Source organism: Nerophis ophidion, linkage group LG10 (assembly GCF_033978795.1).
Source record: "Nerophis ophidion isolate RoL-2023_Sa linkage group LG10, RoL_Noph_v1.0, whole genome shotgun sequence".
Taxonomy (NCBI): domain Eukaryota; kingdom Metazoa; phylum Chordata; class Actinopteri; order Syngnathiformes; family Syngnathidae; genus Nerophis; species Nerophis ophidion.
The window spans coordinates 44694215-44708830 of NC_084620.1; the positions used below are offsets into that span (position 1 = coordinate 44694215).

At 41.3% G+C, this 14616-nt stretch overlaps 1 protein-coding gene across 2 annotated transcripts in view; it reads right to left on the minus strand.

Moving 5' to 3' along the window:
* Window positions 1–3644: 3644 nt before the first annotated feature.
* Window positions 3645–14616, minus strand: part of tnk1 (tyrosine kinase, non-receptor, 1) — a 58383-nt gene continuing 47411 nt past the window's right edge. For both annotated transcript variants that reach the window (XM_061913884.1, XM_061913883.1), the window contains exons 12-14: window positions 7573–8063; window positions 7400–7495; window positions 3645–4111 (exon numbers count right to left, since the gene is read on the minus strand). In XM_061913884.1, the coding sequence (XP_061769868.1) occupies window positions 3935–4111; window positions 7400–7495; window positions 7573–8063 (764 nt within the window). In that variant the 3' untranslated portion in view covers window positions 3645–3934. The remainder of the gene's footprint in view (window positions 4112–7399; window positions 7496–7572; window positions 8064–14616) is intronic.

Below are 14616 nucleotides of genomic sequence, written 5' to 3' on the forward strand. Positions count from 1 at the left end.
TAGCATCAATTAGCATTACATGCTTATTGATGCACATTCTACGTAAGTCAACTTGAATCCGTCCCTGATCGTGTTGTTACACCCTCCGACAACACACCGATGAGGCATGATGTCTCCAAGGTACGGAAAAAAGTAGAAAGAAACGGAAAATAACAGAGCTGATTTGACTTGTGTAATGTGTTTGAGAAAATGACGGATTGCTTCCCATTGTAACGTCACGGGTGAAAGGTCATCGCTCCGACAGCGAATAATTAAAAGGCGTTTAAATCGCCAAATTCACCCTTTTAGAGTTCGGAAATCGGTTAAAAAAACATATGGTCTTTTTTCTGCAACGTCAAGGTATATATTGACGCTTACATAGGTCTGGTGATAATGGTCCTCTTTAACTGGTTTAATAATAACATTAATTTCAAGCATACACACACACACACAAGTGAATGCAAGGCATACTTGGTCAATAGCCATATTAGTCACACTGAGGGTGGCCGTATAAACAACTTTAACACTGTTACATACAGTATATGCCCCAGACTGTGAACCCACACCAAACAATAATGACAAACACATTTTGGAAGAACATCCGCACTGTAACACAACAGAACAAATACCCAGAACCCCTTGCTGCATTAACTCTTTCGGGGCGCTACAATAACATCTACGGCTTTTGGAGCTCAGTGCACAATTGCACACCAAACAAGAAGGAGACGAGGCAGAAGAAAGGAGTGGAGACATGGCGACGACAAGAAGGAGAAATGCGCTTGCAAGTTCCAAAATGATTGGAAAAAAATAATTTAATTGCATCCAGGACAGCTCGAAGGGGTAGGGTCCTGCACCTCAAACCCCCCCATCTCCCAAATTTGGAGGTTTCAAGGTTGGCAAGTATAAGTATCACTTACGCACAGCACGACGGCAAAGATGGAGGCAACTTACCCTCAAAGCGCTAAACAAGAAATACAAACTACAAATATAATAAAACGATAGCTTACTGTACGATGTCTGCTCGCACTGGGATGACTGACAGGATGTCCATGTCTTACTGTTTATATGAAGAATTAATCATGATGCACATAAAGGGTTAACAAGGAAAAGTCTCCCTGCAGACACAGTTTTCGGTTGTGTGTTTGTCTCCATCTCTGGTTAAAAACTGAATGTCACAGATGATCAACTTCTAGATGTATGGCTAAATCCTCCAGATATCCAGATGAGAGGCAGGATTTATAATCAAAAGTGACTTTGGCGAGCCGAGATGATGCAGGAAGGAACTGAGGGAGTCAAAAAATGAAACAAACATGATACGGGCAACGGATCATTACAGTTTTTTTTTCTAAATCAATTTTGTTCCGCATTGTTAAATGTTAGAGTATCAAATTTGATGAAAAGAAGGGAGGGTTGTGATATTCACTAACACACTAATGACTGGCTGATTAACATGAACGATGGAATTCGGACGTTGCCGGGATTTATGTTAGCTTGACATGACAAATAAATATTTACTAGAGATTACGATAATATCGGACTGCCGATATTATCGGTCGATAAGTGCTTTAAAATGAAATATCTGAAATTATCAGTATCGTTTTTTTTTAAACGCTGCTGTACGGAGTGGTACACAGACCTAGGGAGAAGTACAAAGCGTCAATGAACCTTGTATATGCGCCACACTGTGAACCCACACCAAACAAGAATGACAAACACACTTCGGTAGAACATCTGCACCGTAACAAAACAGAAACAAATACCCAGAACCCCTTGCAGCACTAACGCTTCCGGGGCGCTACAATATACACCCCACGCATAACACCGTCCACCTTAACCTCCTCATGCTCTCTCAGGGAGAGCATGTCCCACATTCCAAGCTGCTGTTTTGAGGCATGTAGAAGAAAAAAAAATGCACTTTGTGACTTCAATAATAAATATGGCAGTGCCATGTTGGCATTTTTTTCCATAACTTGAGTTGATTTATTTTGGAAAACCTTGTTACATTGTTTAATGCAGCCGGCGGAGCATCACAACAAAATTAGGCATAATAATGTGTTAATTCCACGACTGTATATATCGGTTTGTATCTGAATCTGTAATTAAGAGTTGGACAATATCGGAATACCGGCAAAAAAGACATTATCGGACATTGCTAATATTTACATCTCACTCTTTAAACCGAGGTGGAAACTGTGTCAGCTTTACACACACACACACCCACACCAAAATGAGGCAAAATAATGTGTTAATTCCACGACTGTATATATCGGTATCGGTTGATATCGGAATCGGTAATTAAGAGTTGGACAATATCGGAATATGGGCAAAAACCCATTATCGGACATCGCTAACATTCACATCTCGCTCTCTAAACTGAGGCGGAAACCGTGGCAGCTTTGCGCACACGCACGCACGCACGCACGCACGCACGCACGCACGCACGCACGCACGCACGCACGCACGCACGCACGCACGCACGCACGCACGCACGCACGCACGCACGCACGCACACACACACACACAAACACACACACACACACACACACACACACACACACACACACACACACACACACACACACACACACACACACACACACACACACAAGGTGAGTAAGTGACCAAGGCTGTCATTATAAACTCTGATTTATTTCACTGTGACAGAAAATAAACATTTACATTTAAAATTCCGGTCGAAACTTACCGCTCGGAACTCGGAAATTATGACTACAAAAGGAATGCACCAAAAAAGCTCAAGACGGCAACTGATCTGCACATGTGCGAACTCTTGCAATGCCCGTTTGTCGCCAGCAGATGGTCACAAACAAAAAGTGGGCAAGAGGATTGGAAAGTGGCTAACATCGTGTTTATGCATAGGATCGGGGGTCATGGTCACACGTGTGCGCACACACACTCTACCAACCGGCATAGCTCGGTTGGTAGAGTAGCCGTGCCAGCAACTTGAGGGTTCCAGGTTCGATTCCCGCTTCCGCCATCCTAGTCACTGCCGTTGTGTCCTTGGGCAAGACACTTTACCCACCTGCTCCCAGTGCCACCCACACAGGTTTAAAAGTAACTTTGATATTGGGTTTCACTATGTAAAGCGCTATGAGTCACTAGAGAAAAGCGCTATATAAATATAATTCACTTCACACGCAAGCTGCTTCACTTACATAGAAATTCCTATCAATGTTGTAATTTTACAAGAATATGTCGTGATTCAAACAAATATTCAGTTGTATTCTTGCAATAAATACATTTAGTGGAGTTTCTGACCTTTATACCACATTTTGTGTCTGTTTTAGTCCAAAAATAAAGTCTATCTAAAAGCCTCTGAATCACTGGAAGAGCATATGTAGGTGAAAGTTGAATTTGTGGTCGGTCTAACCATTCTACAAAATCTTTTGATTGTTATGACTAAGGGATCCAAGGTTGTTGCGGAGCAAGCAGTTGCAAAACAACGGGACCTTGACACATAAGGGAAACATGTAAAAAGCCAGTAGACCAATATATGATATGATTTTGCTTGATTCTGGATCCTCCGGAGGACACTGTCTGTTTACATGAGCAATTCAATCCAACTTGTACTTTTGATATGGGTAAATAAAACTTTTGTACTAAAACCACTTTGTTTGCTGTTTAAGTTTCGGACCATCCACCACATATTCTTGCAAGAAATACATTTTATTAGATTTTTTTCAGTAATGTATGAAATATCTTTTGGGAACACATTTATTTTCAAGGAAAAAATTTGAATTGTACAAGAATTACGTTAAACGCATCAGTCGATTAGATTAATTTATTGAACCTAATATTTACAACCGGTATGGCATAAAATTTAGCAAGTCAGCAACAATATAAAAAAGTACCGTCTTTATAAATGTGTCCGATAAATTAACATTGTCCATCTTTATGTTTTTTTGACCAGTGGCGCAAGTTGTCTTTCTTTTTGTTCTTACACTCGTCTCTCTGAGATGACAGTCGTTCGATCCCTCTCTCCGGAAGCGGATCGGTCGTCGCGCGACCACCGGATCAGGTAGCGGCTGGCCAGCTGAAGGTTCCACTGGTACCTGGAGAGGATCCTTAGGCAGTCCTCTCGGGAACAAAGACTCAGTGAGTACAGCTGCTCCAACTGGTGAGTGGAGAGATGACACAAAATGAGACGTGAAGCGTTTTGAGCCTTCAAATATTGTGGATCGATCATGTTTGTCTCCGTTTAATGTCTTGCACATAGAATTTGGACCTCATTGTTGGCCACATTCGACACTTTGTGCTAGCTGGAATGTTCCAAGTCAACCACAATTGTGAAATGTTGCTGTACTCCTCATTGGCACGTTGCTGAATATTGGCAAAAACTGATGGCTGCTCAATGGGTGACATACACTAGGGGTGTAACGGTACGTGTATTTGTATTGAACCGTTTCGGTATGGGGGTTTCGGTTCGGTTCGGAGGTGTACCGAACGAGTTTCCACACGGACATATTAGGTAGCGCACCGCAGGTTATGTAAACAATGCAGAGTGAGGCACAGCAGATGGCAGGCTAGCAGCGGCCGGGCTAGGACAACATGCAAACGCCAGCTGGAAGAGTCTCCTGCCTCGTTAACATCTCCTGACATTGTTCAGCAGCAGTAGGGTACGCTTCTGCCAACACGTGAAACATGTTAACCCCTTTGAAGCGTCACCACCGCATTCAAGCAGCCTCTCCTCGGCGAGTCAGGCAGGGCTGAAGCAATAACAAATGTTTTCATAGCAGCAGATTTAAGACCATCCATCCATTTTCTACCACTTGTCCCGTTCGGGTTGCAGGGGGTTGCTGTATTGCATTAAAAAATTGATTTTGACCCACTTCTATGGTGGAAGAACAATGAGCCCATATATACTCTTACTGCCAAGTTAGCCAGGCTAACTTGGCAGTAAGAGCAACAACTTGAGGCAGTTTAATGTTGATGAACGTGGACCCCGACTTAAACAAGTTGAAAAACTTATTGGGGTGTTACCATTTTGTGGTCAATTGTATCGAATATGTACTGTACCTACTCAGTGGCCTAGTGGGTATAGTGTCCGCCCTGAGATCGGTAGGTCGTGAGTTCAAATTCCGGCTGAGTCATACCAAAGACTATAAAAAAGGGACCCATTACCTCTCTGCTCTGCACTCAGCATTAAGGGTTGGAATTGGGGGTTAAATCACCATAAATGATTCCCGGGCGCGGCACCGCTGCTGCCCACTGCTCCCCTCACCTCCCAGGGGGTGATCAAGGGTTGATGGGTCAAATGCAGAGAATAGTTTCGCCACACCTAGTGTGTGTGTGACAATCATTGGTATTTTAACTTTTTAACTGTGCAATCTACTAATAAAAGTGTCAATCAATCAATCAATCAATCAAAAAAAGCACTTTATGTATAGAAAAGTTTTGTTAAGAAATAATTTTGAGCCTTATTTTACTTAGTTCTTATTTTATATATGTTGACCACATTAACCTTGGCAATGGACCCTGTGTGCATATGTATGTTATGCCATGTACCAAATAAAATGTATTTGCGGTCGGAAAGCAAAACCAAAATTATTCCGTACAATAGGCGCACAGGGTTATAAGACATACTGTCGAATTTTGAAGAACAAAAAAAAAAGGATTTTAAGTGTGCCTTATAGTCCAGAAAATACAGTATTTCAATTTTGACAGTACCATGTTTTTTGTTTTATGTATTCATTTATGATGCAATTACTGATTTTTAAATGTGCCGTAAAATAGCTTGTTTTGTACACTATTGTAGTGATTCAATGCAAAGGAGTGCGTGGGGTTTCTGTATATTTCTCCAGCTATAGTCAAGTAGTGACATCCGTGATGGTATTTTGAGAGGTATTTATTAAAGTTGGGTAGCTCGGGGGCCTCCGAATATATATATATATTCTCTTCAAATGTCCTTTGTGAAAAGGGCCTTGCAAGTATAGATCTGCAACCTCATTAACGTTTTGCGCTCCTTCGGCCATCGTTGCTTAAAAAAAGCAAGTAGTAATATGATTTCTCTGCTAGCCAAGTGCGGCTCGGATGATCTGTCAACACTGCCTGCTCTCACACCTCACAACTTGTGATTTGATACTGACTTGCAGGTATGGCTGGGCGATATGGCCTCTTATTAATATCTCAATATTTTTAGGTAATGTCACGATACACGATATACATCTCGATATTTTGCCTTAGCCTTGAATGAACACTTGATGCATATAATCACAGCAGTACGATGATTCTATGTGTCTACATTAAAACATTCTTGTTCATACTGCATTAATATATGCTCATTTTAAACTTTCATGCAGAGGGAAATCACAACTAGGTCAATTTACCAAAACTGTATTTATTATACAGTTATTAAGCAGTTGCACAAACATTCATGTCACTTCCAAAACAAAAAGTGCTAGATTGTCAAAGACATTTTCTAACAAGCTATTAGTGCACTTGTGTGCATGATGTCACAAAGATGACATATCAAAACAACACTAAATAAAGTGTACTTTTTGTACAGAACGCCACTAAATTTAAAACAAAGTGTACTTTTGTGCATGATGTCACACAAGATATTCCAATAACTGTCAAATAAAAATTAGCTGCATAATAGGAAATCAAATAGTGTATGTCTTTTGCTATGTGGTAGGTTACTGCAGAAGTTATCTCCTTCTGTTGTTGATTTTTTTTTCATACGGTGTTGATGTGGAAATAGTTGCTTTGGCATTTTGTTGGTGTGGCACAGAACGGAGATGTTAACATGTGGAGTTTCAAGCACTCTTCATTCTCTAGCGGGTGACTTTTCAAATGATGTTACATTAGTAGTGGTGTTACTTTTTGTAGCAACACTTTAGCCCCATAAATTTTCAACATATTCCTGCTTGAAACAAATCACCGCCAGACGATGGATCCCGTGCTGTTTTTCTTGGAAAATTATTATTCCTCCAATTGTTACCAGATCCGCACCTTTTCATTCTCGTATTACCACCCGCACCACACCGTTAGCATCACAGCTAGCGTTACCATGTCGCTACCTGTCTGCTCCGCAGGAGCGTACGACTTTGCACACGTGACGAATGTAAGAAGGTGCGCTTGTTTTAAGTCTCTGTAAGAAGAAGAGACAAGAAAGAGTGGGAAACGCATGCAGTGTAATGCCCACAACTAAAAGCAACTTAGTGAGAACGTACACTTGAATATCAAGATAAAGTCATTTTTGAGATCGCACAGAAACAAACCCGTGATATATTGAGTATATCGATATATCGCGGGTTAAGGCATAATTCTAAGGGAGTGCAACATTTCAATAAAAGACCAGTGGCTCTGAAAATGAAACATGGCGCAAAAGACGGCAATGTTTTGAATCTTTATTTTGGATTTGTTGCGTAGGAGGCTGACAGCATCAATGATGTAGTCTTACCTTGAGGTGTTGTTCAGCTCGCATTGGGTTCCACTCTGTACGTTGTAGAGCATTTCGAACCTCCTCAATGGTTACTCCGTGAACGGAATCCATAACCTAAAACCAGAAATTGAGACTGAGTCTCAATCTGCTCAAATTGCAGAAGAAACGTCTAAAATAGTCTCGTTCCTCACCTGCGAGATGAGGTTGTCTCGCGTGTACTGGGCGTAGGATGGCTTCTCTCGCTCTCTAACCCGTTCTCTGCCGTCCACGTGGTCGTCCAGTTGTGGGGTGGACCGTGCCATTTGGGACATTTTGGCCAGGTTGGTGTTTCCGGCACTGGGCGGGGGTGGGGGTGGTGGTGGGTAAGGAGGTAGAAGCGGCGGGGCCGCAGAAGAGGAGGCAACTAGCACCACTTGAGGAGGCCAAGAGGAACCCTGGTACGATCCCGGGTGGGCCGTAGGTCGTTTCTGATTCTTCCAGTTGAGCCGCTTGTAATTGGGAGGCGGCGGTCTGGGAGGCGGTTGAATGCTGGCTTCGCTGAAGCGGCGGGTGTCCTGCTGCACCACCACGCTGCGGGCCGTTGGCACAAACGGTCGGCTCTGGTGGTCCACTTTGGCTGAATCTATCGGCTGCGAACGTGACTCGTGGCCGTTTAAGACCGACTCCAGGCTCCGTGAAAATCCTAAAGACAACGTAAAGGAATTTACTCAATAGAAAAAGAGGCCCTCTCCTATGGAACCACCCCTATGGCTGGCTCCCAATTGAAGGACTTATTTTCTTGTTTTTTCAAGAATATTCCACTACTATTCTTTGAGTACACCCCACATCAAAATATTCTTTGCTAATATTACTAGCGTTAAGAAGATCATGTGCAGCAGTTATAATAAAAAGTGACGCAAAAATCCAGACATCGATCTGAGAAGAATTGGAGTCGTGAACGTAAAATGATGCGTTGTCAACCCACGACTCAAAAGTGACCTTGTGGGAGAATAGAGCCAACAGAGCTGAAGGGTGCTTCATCTTAGGTCTTGACAATTAATCAAATGTTGTTTTTGATTTCGATTAAGGTTTATACCGATCATGAAAATATAATAATCGAAAAAAATAAAAATAAAGGGTCGCAAATGCAAATCCTGTAGCTTGTAACGTTGAAACGGATGATGAGTGAATCAGTAATATAAGTTTGGGATCTTGCTACTTATATGACACAGTTGTAGTATGCCTCGTCAACAAACTTGAAAAGTTTAACAGATTATTCTTCATTTACAATTGAAGTCAAAAAGTGGCTTTGGAGCCATCAAAGCTGCTCACACAGTCACTAAGGTGAACACTATGTTTGACAAATCAACTTAATGTGTATTATATTTATCCATAACAGCATTTTTGTTGTAAATTGTGAGGTGTGTCTGTTAAAATCATGGTTGTTTTTACAAATGATGACAGATGTGAACAAGATCATGTATTGTCTTTGTGTGATGATGTAAATGAGATGTGGTGTATTGTATATTAAGTATGTGTCTTTGAAAGGGCATTTTATGACTTTTCTTAATTTGATTACGTGATATGGTATGATTTTATTGTCATAATTTTATTGCATGATTTTTGTATCCCTTTAATTTAGGTAGCCAGGGACTGCAGATGGAAATTAGCTATTTAGCTATAATCTGGTACAGAACTTTGAGATTAAGCTCTCGAGGTCGTCCTCAGACGTTGCTTTAATATTTCTGTGCATTGTCCCTTGACATAAAGACTGATTGATTGATTGATTGATACTTTTATTAATAGATTGCACAGTTCAGTACATATCCCGTACAATTGACCACTAAATGGTAACACCCGAATAAGTTTTTCAACTTGTTTAAGTCGGGGTCCACGTTAATCAATTCATGGTAACCAAAAAAAACAGTGTTCTGGTAATTAGTTCAAAAAAGTCATTAGTTATAGTTACTCATTACTCCGCCAAAAAAAGTATTTGAATCAGTAATGGAGTTAGTCCTCAATAAATGTAATCCATTACTAGGAGAGATGCACCTGGGGATAGGTTGTTTGGCAACACTAAATGGTGGGTGAATGTTGCGTTGGCCCTGCCATGAGGTGGACACTTGTCCAGGGTGTACGCCACCTTCCGCCCGAATGCAGCACGGATAGACTCCAGCATCCCCGAGAGGGACTAGCAGTAGAAAAATGGATGGATGGATGGAAAGTAACTAATATGTTACTTACCTCTGGTTAGTAGAGATTGAATGTGCTTCGATAGCTGTCATATCTCCTTGTCAACAAACGGGGTATTGTTTGGATGGCAAGTTTGTCACTTCAATCATTGATTTGTTGTTCAATATTCCTACTGCGAATTATGTTGTCTGCTTTGTCACAGTGTGATGGTATCTCTTCCTGTTTGATATCAAGTTCATTTTAGTGTGGTGCTGCTTGTTGCTTTCACGAATAAACATACATTTCTTGCATTGAACTTAAGACGCTGTCTTATTGTCGACATAAAACCACATCAAAAGTAGCGTGCCATGCTACATCAAGATAAGGCTAACGCCGTTGTAACGGACCTATAATTAATTAGATTACTCGTTACTAGTAAGAATAACGGTGTTACTAACCGCGGAAAACGTCACAATTAGCCAATAAAACAGAATCCGCTGATAAATATAGGATATCAGGGAAATTGACATACAGTGGGGCAAAAAAGTATTTAGTCAGCCACCGATTGTGCAAGTTCTCCCACTTAAAACGATGACAGAGGTCTGTAATTTTCATCATAGGTACACTTCAACTGTGAGAGACTGAATGTGAAAAAATTCCAGGAATTCACATTGTAGGAATTTTAAAGAATTTCTTTGTAAATTATGGTGGAAAATAAGTATTTGGTCAACCATTCAAAGCTCTCACTGATGGAAGAAGGTTTTGGCTCAAAATCTCACGATACATGGCCCCATTCATTCTTTCCTTAATATGGATCAATTGTCCGGTCCCCTTAGTATAAAAACAGCCCCAAAGACTGATGTTTCCACCCCCATGCTTCACAGTAGGTATGGTGTTCTTGGGATGCAACTCAGTATTCTTCTTCCTCCAAACACGACGAGTTGAGTTTATACCAAAACGGCTACATGGATGATACAGCAGAGGATTGGGAGAATGTCATGTGGTCAGATGAAACCAAAATAGAACTTTTTGGTATAAACTCAACTCGTCAGGGTGCCCCTGTACTCAACAAAGAAATATTGCATCGCCCACTTTTCCTGGAATTGTCTTTGCTCATCACTAACCTTTCTCTTCACTGCAGGCTTTAAAAAAAGACATGTTTGGGGTTGTGGAGTATATTTGTGTTTGGCCGACGCACGGAGAATGTTATTTTCGCAATGTGTGTCGTTCCGCTTTTCCTCCCTACAGCAACAAGTGACGGCTCCCGAAGTGTTATCCGGCGTCATATAGAAATATATGTTGTGTTCATCGCGTGAGGCAATGCAAATTAAACAATTAAAAAAAATAATAAATAAATAACGGTTTGAAATGGTCCAGGTTATCGGGGACTGTTATACAGTAAATGATGGACAGGGGTTGCGGTGTGACTGCAGCCAGGCAGTATGAATACCCTCGTCTCTATGGCAACATTTCTGTCGCTTTCACTCACTTGCCGCTTTTCCATTAACGCAGGGGTATTGTGGAGCCAAATAACAAAAATCGTTTCTGTCTGGAGCCAACGGGAGGGTGGGGACGACGACGACTCGCCATGGAGTTTACAGTTACGGTAGCACAATTAGCCCCGAACGGGCTAACATCACGACTAACGTGTTACATGTCCGATTTGCCCAGCGACTCTCTGTCAGAATATCAGCGCTGGGGTCCAGTGCACCACAGTTTTGTATTGTCGTTCGGTCCTTCGGCGGAGTGCTTAGGAAGCTACAGAGCCACTTGTCTCCTCGGCCCGGACTGTTTACAGCGGCGCTAGGGGAGGGAGCAAGAGAGAGACACACATAGTGACAGAGAGAGTTTGAGAGAGAGACAACGAGCAGGCTGGCGAGCGAGGGAAGAAGAGCGCCTGCGGGTCTAGTGGAAAAGCGGCAAAACGTTCCTCTGCTAGCATCACGCAAGTGACGTCAATATTCGGCCCTCTAGAGCCATATACAACACAGTGATTGGTAGATTCCTTCAGCTTGCGGGCCACACTTACATTAAACTTTCATATTAAGGTAGGGGCTGCAAAATAACGTCTCGCGGACCGCAATTGGCCCGTGGGCTGCAAGTTTATGACCCCTGCTATAAAGCTAAAGCTAGCAAGAACAATCCATAAACCCAAGACATATCTCCTCTGCTTGTGTTGTTGTGAATGACATCATTCATGTGCTGTGGCCTGGACATGCAAAATACTTTAACATTTCATGAAACAAATTGCAATCACAGAAAACACAAATAGAACAGACGATACATTTTACAATCTCAGGAAGCACAAAAACAAAAGCTGACACAACTGATAATTTCAGAAAACAAAAGAACAAAAGACAAAACACTTTACAATTTCAGAAAATACAAAAACAAAAAAAAAAAACGTACAATTTCAGCATACACAAAAACAAGCAGTTTACAATTTCATACACCGGAAAGGGGATGTCCCAAAATATGAGATTGACAACAAAATCAGCCAATTTTTTTTTTTCATGTCCGCACAGCTCTAATGAAGTCAAAACTCAGCGGCTGTGACAAAATGATTGGCTGATTTAGTTGTCAATCTGTAATTTTGGAATTCCCTTCTCCGGTTTCGGCTTGTTGTGTTCCTCTGAAATTGTAAAGCGTTAATTTATTTTCTAAAATTGTAAAGTGTTAGTTTTTTTTGTCAATTTGTTTTATGAAATTAAAAAAGTATTTTGTTTATTCTGTAATTGTAACTTGCTTCATGAAATTCGCACTTCCAGGCCACCATACTCATATAGATGTAACAACAATGGCGCTTTATCTTTTTTTCAGAGCCTCAAGTCTCCTTATTACTGGTGAAGCTGAGAACAACAGCATATCACACTTCCTCCCGTCACAATAGTAGCGCAGTGCGCCACATTCGGTCTGACTCTGCTAACAAATGTAGGTTTCAAAAAAGTACTTTACACAACCATAATGTGCAATTTAAGCAATACAATTTCAGATGCTTTGACCTAAAATACTGGTCACAATTGTATTGCACCAATACATATTTTTGCATTTAACCAACTAACATTTTATTACATTTTGACACAAAATGCACACATTATATGGTGCTAAAGTAGGTGTAGAGGTTAAAAAACGGAATTTAAAACCATTAAAAGCGGAAAAACAAGTTTTATTGTTATTTACATATTTTGTTATTACTCTTATTATTTTACTTGTTGTGGGTTATTTGTTACTTAATGATATCCGTTTAAAAAAAAACACCAATATTTAAAACTGAGTTTTGGTGGTGCAATAAATACTTTTTTTTACGTTTTCAAATTAATTGATAAGTATACAATTAATCGTGATTACATCAGTGGCCTAATGGTTAGAGTGTCGGCCCTGAGATCAGTAGGTTGTGAGTTTAAACCCCGGCCGAGTCATACCAAAGACTATAAAAATGGGACCCAACACATCCCTGCTTGGCACTCAGCATCAAGGGTTGGAATTTGGGGTTAAATCACCAAAAATGATTCCTGGGCGCGGCCACTGCTGCTGCTCACTGCTGCTGCTCACTGCTACCCTCACCCACCAGGGGGTGATCAAGGGAAATGGGTCAAATGCAGAGAATAATTTCGCCACACCTCGTGTGTGTGTGACAATCATTGGTACTTTAACTCAACAATATCAATCAAAAATAAATATGATTATTATTTTGCCGTAATCGTCCAGCCCAAAACTCTTGTCAATAACAAAAGGCCGTCATTTGTTGTTGTCCTGCTTTGATTGACTGATTGATTGATTGAAACTTTTATTAGTAGATTGCACATTACAGTACATATTCCATACAATTGACCATTAAATGGTAACACCCGAATAAGGTCTTCAACTTGTTTAAGTCGGGGTCCACGTTAATCAATTCATGGTATTCTGCTGCCCATGTAACCACGACAACCGATACACTTGGCCAAGACTTTCCTGATGGCAACACTGGCAGAAGGAATCCAATAGCGTTGCTGCAACCTTGCCAGCACATAGTTCCTGCCACCATGGCCAACCTCCTGATGAATGTGTTGTATGATGAAGTTAGAGACATGCAGGTCTTTTATTAGCTATCGTATCTCGGAGTTTAGACTCCATGGGCATGGCAACCTTGCTTGGTCGTCTTCCAACTCTCAAAACTCCCTCCTCCAGCTTGGAATTGATTTTATATCATGACTGTTTCCTTTCACCCACTCTCTCTTCTAGAGGCAAGATCGTTAATCTGGGAACTTTTTTTTCGACAGCTCCTAGTTATGTTCTGTTCTGTTTCTCTAGTCTCTTTTACTGATAGAAAACCATACGCAAAATAGCCTCCCGTTCTGAAGCTACTGAGTTCATCAACATAAACATTTTGCGAGATGATTTTAAACACCCGCTGGCTAAAGAGCTCTTTGTTATCGTCGGTACATCTCCAGAATTCAAAATTAGCACGGTTTAAGGAGAATGTCAAAATGGATGGACATCCCGTACTCTTTCAAAACTTTAGTGAAGTCCCTATTGGGCTACCAGAGAAAGCGTAGCAGGCCTGCATCTTACCAGACCTGGTGGAACATAGCCTCAATCTCAGACATCAGAACAGCGGGCTCCTTCCTGAACCAAGTCAAGACACCAATCAGAATGCTTGTGAGGTCAGGTTCTTGTAGGAGATACACATTGAGCGGTGCATATTTGAATGACGCCCCACAAGCAATTGCAACACAAATCCTTCTTTCCTGGGGATGGTATACCCTGTGATGAAAAATGTACCAAACCTTGCTGTCACTGCGCTCCAGATCTGACGGTGGCACTGTCTCAGCATATCCATTGGCAATCAGCTTTTTCATGAATGCAGTGCAGTTTTTTTTAAACAGTTTGTACCTGATGAACTTCCTTTTCAAGCTGAAGGTGCATTGCGCAGCAACTTTGCGGCCATTTTGTGGACCATTTCCAGAAACCTGTGGTCCTCCCTTGACAGCCCTGGTTGCTCATCCTGAATATGTTCAGGTAAACCTGCCTTGAACTGTCGTTTCTAAAGCTTGTCAAGTGTGACAGCAGAAATTTCTGTTTACTGAAAGGCCAAACTGACA